General features: G+C 41.8%; 1 protein-coding gene across 2 annotated transcripts in view; it reads left to right on the forward strand.

Annotated features, from left to right (window-relative positions):
• Positions 1-9,214, forward strand: part of F13A1 (coagulation factor XIII A chain) — a 151,824-nt gene extending 142,610 nt beyond the window's left edge. For both annotated transcript variants that reach the window (XM_081827727.1, XM_081827728.1), the window contains exons 14-15: positions 1,229-1,365; positions 7,488-9,214. In XM_081827727.1, the coding sequence (XP_081683853.1) occupies positions 1,229-1,365; positions 7,488-7,641 (291 nt within the window). In that variant the 3' untranslated portion in view covers positions 7,642-9,214. The remainder of the gene's footprint in view (positions 1-1,228; positions 1,366-7,487) is intronic.
• The last annotated feature ends 1,835 nt before the right edge of the window (positions 9,215-11,049 follow it).

Here is an 11,049-nt window from a genome sequence, read left to right on the forward strand (position 1 = left end):
ACTCAGTCAAAAAATTCCACTGTTAAGCAGTTAACCTGATTTCACAAATATTTACTGGGCACTGGCTAGATATTGGAGTTGAAAGTGCACTAAAATATAAGGTGAATAAAACAAACTACCTTGAACATTGCTATTCCAAAAACAGTATGAGCTATAAAGTATGGAGCTTTTGCCTTGTGTCCTACAGTGTGTTTGTTGCTTTATATGCATTATCCCATTCTACCCTTTTCTTTTTGAGGTAAGAACTATTATTATTATCTTGTTCCCAAGTTATGTAGAGCTTATTCAGGTCCATCCATTCAGCACACATATCTTCTAAACAAACAAACCCCAGAACACATGGCCATTTTCTAGTTTATTGTGTTGGTGTTGGGAGAGCATTCCATTCCTAGAACCTAGTAAACACAGCCTAAGAGCAAATAATAATAGCATTTCACATTGATGACCCCATAGGAATGTCAGTCCAGTCTTAGAGACAGGAAAACTGAATCTCAAAAAGGTTGAGTAAGTCACCTGAGGCCTCACTACTAGTAAGTGCCGAACTGACATTGAACTCTAGCCACCTCATGAGATGCTTTGCCAAATACCCAATACTTCTGAGACTTGTCATAGATAAACTTGCCAACAAAGGACCTTACACTGTCCTGGACTCAGATGTTGTAACTGCAGATGAAAAGTCTTTTTTTTTTTTTTTTTTTTTTTGCTTATTTTAGTATCCAGATTCTTTTTCTTCAAGTTCCACAGTGCTGACTCCCTCTTTGGCCACATTTCTTTCTAGTGTGCCTAAAAGGAAGAAGGCTCATGCCCCCTAGAGCATTTTCTTCCTCTTGAACTCGGGAATCTCCCGTGTGCTGGCAGGAAACTTGAGTCCTGTCCAGAAGCAGGATTTGCCTGGCCATCCTCACCATGGAAATGTGTTGCTACACCAAATACACTTCCACCTCCTGCTGAGAAAGAGCAGCTGGTGGTCATGGCTATTAACCTGAGCTCTAATTAGGGTGGTTTTTATAATGAGGAAAAGAGTGTGATCCTAATTAGTAATTTTGCATCTTTGTCTCAATAGGTATCCCCCAGTCAAAGCAATCAGCTATCCTCATCACACGAGTTCCATTGCCAAAAAATAACCATTCTGTAAAACCAGCAAAAGTGAAGATGGCTAAGGACACAGGAAAGCAGAAAGGTTTTATGTGTTGCTAATGAGCTGCATTCTCCCCCACTTCTGTCTTAGGTCCGCGGCACCAGGATGGTTGGTTCTGAAATGGTGGTGACAGTTGAGTTTACCAATCCTCTAAAAGAAACTCTGCGGAATGTGTGGATACACCTGGATGGTCCTGGACTGATGAAGCCAAAGAGGAAGATGTTCCGGTAAGGGGTGGTGTGGGGACTGAGAAGGTGACAAGTGATGTGGGACTGTAGGAAGGCTTAGCTTTCTCTGTCTTTTCCAAACTTACATCTAACACCCATTAAACGTGTCTGAGAAGCTGCCACCTTCTTATTGGCCATTTTTAGGAGTCATGGGGTAAAAGTAGGGTTGGTTTGACTGGCATTTCCATCATTTAATCCTTAAAACCACCCTAATGAGATAGGTACTATTATCATCTCCCTTTGGGTAGCAGAGGCTTTGAGAGGTCAGCTGGTTTGCCCCAAGTTCCACAGCTAATAAGAGAGGTGCCCAGATTCAGACTCAGGGTGGCTGATTCAGAAATTAAGTTTCAAGCATTCTGCCGTACCACCTCCTCAGGTGTCAATTCTACTACTATCCATGGAGTACCTAGTGTGTGTCAGGTATTATGCTGAAAGATGTCCCTTTTCAAGGGTCCTCTCTTCCCAGCCCCACCTTCCAGATTTCCCTGACACAAGCACTCTAGAACTGTTGCTTTCTGTAGAGTAGAGGGAAGCCTAAAGAGTTGCAGACTTGGTTCTCTAGGGGACAAATGACTACCTCAGGCTCCATGATAAAATGAATGAGACTGCTTCATTCACACCTAGCACTGTCAGATTGTGCCCTATAGTTTCTTAGCTTCTGTGACTTCTGCTGACAAAGAGTGTCCCCCAACAAGACAGCCCATTTCACAGTCAGGTAGCTCTCATTGTTAGAAAACAGTTCTACCTTTTGATCCTACCCAGTGATCTTAATTCTGTCACTTGGATCAGCACAAAATAAAACCCATCTCTCTTCCATCTGGTGCCTTGCAAATGTTTGCAAACAACTGTCACATCTTCTCTATATCTCTCCTGACCCCTAACGTGGCTTTAGCTTCCCCCTCCAACCTTTCCCACATACACCAGTTTGTCAGTGCTCCTCTTAAAGTGTGACACCCAGAATGGATCCCAATCTTTGAGGCTTAATACTTTCATTTCTACCACAAATAAGTCCCTGTCAGCATCAATCGATCTAGCATATTTTCTGTGGGGTAAACTTCTAAAGCATAGAAGGAGAGGTGGAGGGCTGCAGAAAGTGCCTGATGGCGAAATATGTTAGGAATCTCCCTAACACCCTTTCTGGAAGCTACCCCCTCTGAAACTGTGGGACCAGGCCAAGGCCTCCTTCACCCCTTCTGGGATGCCTTTAAAGAACAATTTGCCCACTAAGTGCTCTCTGCATTCCTTTCAAATTACAGTGCTCACAGCTTCTGCAATCCCATTGTCTAAGAGAGACTGCTGCCCATGAATGCAATAAACAACAGAGAAAATAATTTGAGTCCTTTTTTAAAAATGCAAGCACAAAACATAACAACCCTTCCTGTGCTACTAGGAAAGTTGAAGGAAAAAAAAAGAATTAAATTAGAAATCATCCTTAGTGAGAGGGAGAGGTCAGCAGTGATAGCCCTGATTTCATCAGAAACGACAGCCTCACTCACCTCTTCTCGCACCTTCCCACTTGAATCAGATGCGAGAATCACTCAGGCAAAGTGAAACACGTTTCTTCTTCAAAACGACCCCCGCTGCATCCATTTTTTCCTTCTCAAATGGTAACCCTGGAAGCCTCATCTGAGGGTACTGGAACCTCCTCCTACCTGTACACCTTGCTGTGCCAAAAATCCCACCTTGATCATAGGCCAATGCATGAAAAGAGACAATCTGTGTGTTAGAAGAAAGATTAATCCTCACACGGTGCAATGACCTACAGTTTGGGAGGCATAGGGCTCTAAGTGAGTTGAGTGTCCAGGCGCTTATTGTTAATATCTGACATTGGGGTAGGGCAAAGTGGAGTGAATCATGGAAAGGATGGGAGAGTCCAGTCCTTACATGGATACAAGGCAAATGCCCTGCCCACACTCTTCCTTAAGGTACTATTGGTCGTTACTTCCAACACCTTGGTCTATGGCAGATGGGTAACAGACAGAAAGTGAGGTCCTCAATCTCTTATGGGAATCCAGATCCAGGAGGTGAATCTCTCCAACACAAAGGTAGCTTTATTTCTCTGAGACTGTCAAAAATTGGAGAGAACTTGAGAGGGAAAATATTTACGATCTAGGGTGGGTTTGGGACTTTGGAGAGCACTACTTTCTCTGTCTCCTTCTGACTCCAGCACACACATTCACAACCAAGACCTGAGCCAGCCAGCACCCACATCCATATTGTCAGATAATTATAAGCACTCCAGGGTACCCTATGCTGCCAAGATCTGATCTAAGAGTGGCAGATCCATGTAACAACTTGGACCCTTAAAAAGAGCAATTGTGTAGTAGCAGAATTGTTCACAAGACTGATTCCTTTCTAGGATACACATCTTGAATAGTCAAGGGAATCACTACCCCCACCTATCCACCCACAGTCCTGCCAAGGCCCTAGAAGACAAGGGGTGTCAAGCTCAAAACAGGGGGCCTGGAAGGCAGGAGCTAGAGAACAGGGAATTGAACTAGGAATGAGGAAAGCAGTGGTGTTTCACTCCTTGCTCAGGGTATGAGCCAAACTGTGTTCCGAGATGATTTACCTTCCTGCCTTCTGCTACCACCTCCCACCTATCTCAGATGCTTGAAAGTGCTGCCCCCACAGACTCTCAGCTTTCAAGTTTCTGCACTTGATACTTCCAGAACATCAAATAATTCATCTTCCAGATTCATTTTTCTCTTTAAAAAATGATCAGGTTCAGTAAGTTATTTCAAGAGAAAAGTTCCCTGACTTTGTGATTTTGTTTTAAATTTTGAGTTTCTCAAGTAGGACAGAAGCTGAGGGCTAGACACATGGAGAACAACCCATAGATAGTTGCAGTTTATTGTAATAATAATCCCATTTGCCTGTGTGTGTTCAAGATGATAAATGGCCAGCATGTCTTGATAGCTCAGCACATTAACTGAGAACCATTTATCACAACATCTATCCCCAGGCAAATAGGATTATTCCAGTATTACCCCATTTACCAATATGGGTGAGTGATTCTTTTCTCTTTCTGTACATATTTATCTATAAATAAATGCATACTTAGACATGCATGTGTATTTTCATGTATGAGTATCTTTGTATGATAGTCTTGAGTAGACATCTAAACATGTATGAGATACATATGTGAATATCATTATGGGGCCAGGTTTATGAATAAGAGCCAATAACGAAGTGAAGCTCAGGGATTATAGTTTCTATTTGAGGTAGTCACCTGCATTACATGGCCCTAGGCCAGATCCTTAAGCAAGACAACTATTTTACAAAGTGTTTCTGATTGATCACTTGGGGAAACCAGAGGAGAAAGAATGAAAGGATCAGGGTAAAAATTGCCCAGCGCTTGAAAAATAAATATCTTAAAACATATATTCATATTGAATTTATCACCGTAAATTAAGGACAGAGAACTGTTTCTCTGCAAACAGGCAGGAGGAATTTACTTTCCTAGTTGTTTTGCAGAGTTCAGGCAGAGGAAGCAACAACCACAAGGGTGATGGTGCTAATAATAATAATTATAGCAACAGCAACAGTAATAACGACACTAAACGACACTTGGCAATTGCCATATTTGCCATGCTTCTAAGTGCAGTACAAATAGTAATTCACCCCACTCTCTCCACACTCTATTCATTTTTTTTAAGATTTTATTTATTTATTTGCTAGAGAGAGAAAGCGAGCACAAGTAGGCAGAGCAGCAGGCAGAGGGAGAGGAGAAGCAGGCTCCCCGCTGAGTGGAGAGTCTGATGCGGAGCTCGATCCCAGGACCCTGGGATCATGACCTGAGCTGAAGGCAGACACTTAACCAACTGAGCCACCCAGGCACCCCCACACTCTATTCAATATTTTATAGTGTCTGCCTTTTACAGGTGAGGAAACCCATGGTGAGGTCAATGTTTTTCAAACCTTGAATCATAAAATCGATTTACTGAGTTTGAAAAATACCTATATAGGTTATGTGTGTGCACTTTTCACCCAATTTGGCTTTTATATAATGGGTGAAAATAATTTATAGAACCACATTTATAAAGAACAAAAATAAAGAAGAGAATTAGCAAATACCAAATTAATTGAGACATTTAGACCAGCAGCGGCAGAGTCAATGCCTGGAGCAGTTCCAAAGAGAGGAGTCCCCAAGGCCTTAGATGCCTTTCCCAATTCACTGGGCACAGGTATAAGAGTTTGAAAGGGATTTCTTATTTAGTGTCTAGATTTCAAAGATTTGGGGTATTTCCCCTTTCTATCCCAGAGGATGTACATCCACTGCCATCTAAAATACATATTGTTTTAGGTCTATTTGAGGAAACTTGGGGCTTCTAACTTTATACTGAATAGGTCAAGCACAGGTATGTGGCCCCATATTTCTCCTTGTACTTTGGCTGTGTTTAAAGTAATGCTCTATGGACCTGGCCCCCAAGGGCAAATAGGGGATCACATAGCTGAGGCCTTTGAACCACTCCAGACTTTCTTTGGCAGTTCCCCTTCCTTGTAACCCCTCCTACCACCACCCCAGTCTGAAGCTACAGCATCCCCTGCTACTTTGGTCCCTCAGTCCCTCCATGGTACTAGTAGGAAGTACCCTCCACTAGGGATGTATTCACAGAATTCCTCTGCACATAATGTTCCTCATTTCTTAGCATGAGCACACTCTTCATGTCCCCCAGCACATTTTTGTTTGTCCATGGTCTGGGTCATCAGGCTATGGCTGTGGAAGATTCCATAAGGCTCCTTAGGATCTCATCCTCCTTGCCTATAAATGAGGTAGCTGGACTAAGTGATTTCTAAGTCCTTTTCAATTCTGACGTGTTGTGCCTCGGTAATCCAATGAAAACAGGTCCCTTTTCTGTCTAAGGCACTCATGGTGGTCTTCCTTCATCTCCCAGATGTCCTCCCAGAGAAGTGCTGGCCCAGGATCCCCTGCAAGGTCACCCAGTACATGCTCTCCCTGAGGATCAGAGAGCAGAGACCAGGAATCCTCTATGAGCAATATAAGCAAGAAGCTCTTAGTACTGAATAAAAGGGCATCTGTCTTGCTTATAGGAAAAAAAAAAAAAAAGCTAGCACAGTGATCAGAAAAGTCATCTTTATGGAGGAGCATGGATTTGGGAATCAGAACAACCTGGGTCCAAATCTCATCTCCGCCCATTCACAGCTGTGTGATCTTGGAAAAACTGCCTCACTTGTTTATCCCTCCATTTCTCTTAACTATTCAGTGTGTCAAATAGTACCTACCCCAAGGGACTATCATGCATGTAAAACCTAAATGTAACTTCCCCCTGAGGCTTCTATAGGGTAAAATATGTGAAGCACCCCAGAGAAGCCTAAATCTCCCCAACCCTCATTGACCTTAGTCATTCACTGGAGTGGGCTTGGCCATGAAGCTTAGGAAAACCTCAGTGTATAGGCTGCAGAGGAAGAGGAGAATACCAGAACCATTAAAGGCCAGTCCCATTATCAGGATGGACACAAATGAGTAGTAGAAAGGTACATGGGCAAAGGGACCCAATTTGGTGGTTAAACAGGATTATGAATTATAGAGCATGTAAATACTCCATCAGTTGGCAGCAGGTAAGGTTATGTTCCAGACCTTGGGCCTGGGAACAAGGTCTATCCCAAAGGGATTGGCAAGAACTAATTAAGAGTATCAAGACCTCAGCAAAGGCAGCTGGGGATTCAGATAGGAGTCTAATTCAGGAGGGAACTAGAGTGGCCCAAAATGAGCCAAGGGAGATCAGTCACATCCATGACGCTACTGCAGAGGCTGGGGGACAAGCTAGACTTCAGTTGACTCATGGCTGCTGGGAGACTCAGCCCTTCTTCACCATGCACTGGATGGACCATATCTACTGTGTGGCAGTAGATGCCAATTGATGCATCCAAGTGGAAGGAACCATGACCCAACGGGTCTGTCACAGGCACATCCCCATCTAGGGGCCTCATTTGGGTTGGAACTGGTAAAATCAGCCCTTCTGTCTTCTACTACCATCAACTGAGAGAAAGAGAGCATGTGACTCAGGCAAGGGTTCTCACTGCTTCCTGATCAAGGTGGGGAACTGGATCTGCCTCTCTGGAAAGTAAAACCTTTCCTCTCTTTTCCATCCTTTCAGTGAAATCCAGCCCAACTCCACTGTGCAATGGGAAGAAGTGTGTCGACCCTGGGTGTCTGGCCGTCGGAAGCTGATAGCCAGCATGACCAGTGACTCCCTGAGACATGTGTATGGCGAGCTGGATTTGCAGATTCAAAAACAACCTTCTGCATAAATGCACAGGGGGGTGAGATGGACCGGGGTACTGGGCCTCTTGTAGTCTTGGCTAAGGAAATTCTAATGCAAAATATAGTCAACTCTTGCTTTAACTTGGGTATGAAGACCCAGCCAGGACTACACGGGGCCCCAGGGTAGAAACGCCATGTATTTCAAAGACTACTTTTCAATGTGACTATTCAATATGGAAGTTAGTTTTTAATCACTCCACCTTCCAAAAGATTCTGAGCATTAGCTTTAATTAAGCTCTAATTAAGTTCTCATGGCTCATAAGAGTAGAAGTCATCATTTATCATCACAAATGGCTACAGCTCCAAATATCAGAGGATTTCCCTTAACAAGGGGATTTGCTCAATACCTGGCTTCATGTAAAACAAGACTCTGATCTCCCACTCAGCCTTTTGGAGGTAATATACTCCCCAAAAGGGAGAGAAGCACATGATTTGGGCCCTAGAATTCTATTCCCCTTTCTTTGGAATCAACTCTCTGTGTCAGAATATTTTTCCCAGGTAGTGAGAACAACATCATTTTTCTTCTTGGCAAAGCCAGGGCAAGGTCTTTCATCTTACACCTGCGGCAAAGCAACTGCCTGCCAAATTTCACAGATTTACCTTGTGAGAAGATATGGCCCCATATTAACAAATTGCATTTGTGGGAAACTTAATCACCTAAGAGGAGATAAGATAGCAGGTGCAATACTCAGATCTATTAAATAATGGAGTTTTATGGTGCCTTCTATAAGAGGTGTCACACTGTGGCCTGATCAGCAGGAACCAATATCCTTTACTTTAACTCTTTTGGGGCCACAGGACTAGAAAGTAACAAGGCTGACTTGGGACAGGAAAAATGAGGAATTAGTCTCTTTTATTAGTGATTATATTTCAAGATCTGTCTCTCTGGGATCCTCTCTTTCACACAATGATGTCCAGGTACATTTTTAGAGATAAAACAAGCCCTATGAGTTGGAGAATCTGGCAGATTTAGTGGCCAGACATGTAGAAGGATGGGCAGCCACTAATTCCCTGTTGTCCTTCATATCACTCATGTTGAGACCTCAGCTCAGGACACAGATGCTAAAAGGTAATACAGAGTCCATTTTGCAAGTAGCCAATGCTAACACAGACCCAATGACAGAAGATGTTGACATCATTTGTGTTATGCTCCAAGGTTCCAACAGGCAAGGCTATCTGCGATTTATCTGCAAGGCTGATTTATGATCAAAATTATCCATTGATATGCCTAGGGTATGATTCTTAGCAAAAACAAAAACAAAGTGGGAAAAGCCAGAATGAAATTTTCGGATCTGCATATCCACATTTCTAAGCCTTTGAGACTATTCCGGGCACCAGGGATCCATGAGGGTTAGTGGTCACCTCCATATGTGCATCATACCTAATTCTATTAAGTAATTAATAATCCCAGCATTTGCCAAGCTTTCCAATACTCAATTTTAAAATGAAATGCATTTTGCTATATGGTTAAACTGGCTTAATATAGTATATGCTTATTAACTAGAATGTAATCAAAGCTTCAAATAAAGTTAATGTGATTATGTTTGCATCTGCATAAAAGTGAACACTTCATTTTCAATACAACATACTACTAACCACAGGTGGTCAAGAAACCACCCTTCCTTAGCAGTAGATGACCAACCCTGGCTAGGAAAACAAGCATTTCTACTTTAAAGGAAATGACTTTAATAGGTACTCAGGCACAGTTAGCTTTCCTCACTGCTCTCTTTACATTTTATTAACCACATTCATCAAAGGAGGAAGTTTATGTATTTAGTTCAAAACCAGCTTCCAGAAACTGCAAAATCTCTGTAGGTACTTTTTCATGAATGATCTCATGAATCATTATAGTGACTCAGTAGACAAACCAGATGGACACCTATCACAATGAACACCTTTTGTGGTCTTGGAACAAAGATGGAAAACATATGACAAGTGTGTATGGGAGATCCTGCATTCATGGCAACATCACTGAACAATTGCAACTCAGATAGGGCCTCAGAACTCTCCTCAATGCAGCACTCCAGGCAGCCATTACCAACTGATTTAGAGTTGGCACTCAAAATAAAACCTATTCATCATGCCTAAGAACCAGCCCATCCCCTCTAATAGCTGGGATTCTACACTGTATAATAATGCTGCGACTCTAAAAATCATTTTAGCAATGGTAACAAGCAATGAATCTCAGCACCAGAGACTCTGAATTCTAGTTTCTGCCTCTGCTAGGACTCTATGCTTCTTAACAAATCTTTATTTGTGTTTATAGCTTCAGTGACCAAAGAGGGGTAATAATACTTACATTTCCACAAGATTCTTCTGGGGATATATGAAGCAAAACTTAACAACACATGCAAAACTATAGGTAGATAGATGATAGAAATTGAGATAGGTAGATAGATAGATGATAGATTATGGATGGATGGATAGATGATAGATTAGATAGATAGATAGATGATAGATATAGATGATAGATAGATATAGATAGAAAGAGAGAGAGAGAGAGATTGTATGAATACATTTTTTCCAAGTAATTTCACTTCATCAACCCTGTAAAAGAAAGAAATGTAATTATTTCCAGCCTGTTGATAAAGACCCTAAAAAGGTCTAGGAAGCCACACATCATGGCAAGTCAAGCTGCAGATGGGAGCAAGCGGTGAAATCAACCCCTGGTTTACTGTATTTTCTTTACATCTTTTGTCTCTCAAAGTTTTTAAGAATATTGAATTAAAATCAACTTCAAGACTCTTCATAGAGTTGCAGTATAACAACAAAAATATGTACAAATTTATGATAAGAATATGGAAGGAAATGGAGTTTGTGCAATCAAAAGTCACAAAATTCCAGATGTAAAGTTGTCATTTATGAACATTCTTCCAATATTACTACAAAGTTAGTAGTCAACCAACCCAACTATCCATTCATTCATCTTTTCTACCATCAAGCCATCCTCCAGCCAGCTAGCCAGCCAGGCAACCTTTTAACCACCTATCCATTCTTTATTCCAACCATCTAGTTAACATTTATGCATTAATTAATTGTGTAAGCATGAATTAAACAAATATTTATTGAACATTAGGCATCATCCTAGAGCCTGGGAATTCAACAATGAAAAGTCCCATGGTCCTTACCCAGAAAGAACTCACATCCAGAGAAGGGGGCCAGATATATAAATAGGTAAGGTACATGAGATATTATGTTAATTGAGAGTTGCCCAGCATACCATGGGAATAAAGAGGGAAAAAAAATGCCTGAAAAAGCCTCCCTTAATGTCTCCAATAATGGAGAATGAATTCAAATTGAATCATGAAAAAAAAAGAGCAAGAGGTAAGATAGAGATCATTTGACAAAGAAGAGCTCATGTAACAGCCTAGAGAAGAGAAAGAACATGACCTTTC

Source organism: Leptonychotes weddellii, chromosome 8 (genome assembly GCF_054177405.1).
Source record: "Leptonychotes weddellii isolate Sample4059 chromosome 8, ASM5417740v2, whole genome shotgun sequence".
Classification (NCBI taxonomy): domain Eukaryota; kingdom Metazoa; phylum Chordata; class Mammalia; order Carnivora; family Phocidae; genus Leptonychotes; species Leptonychotes weddellii.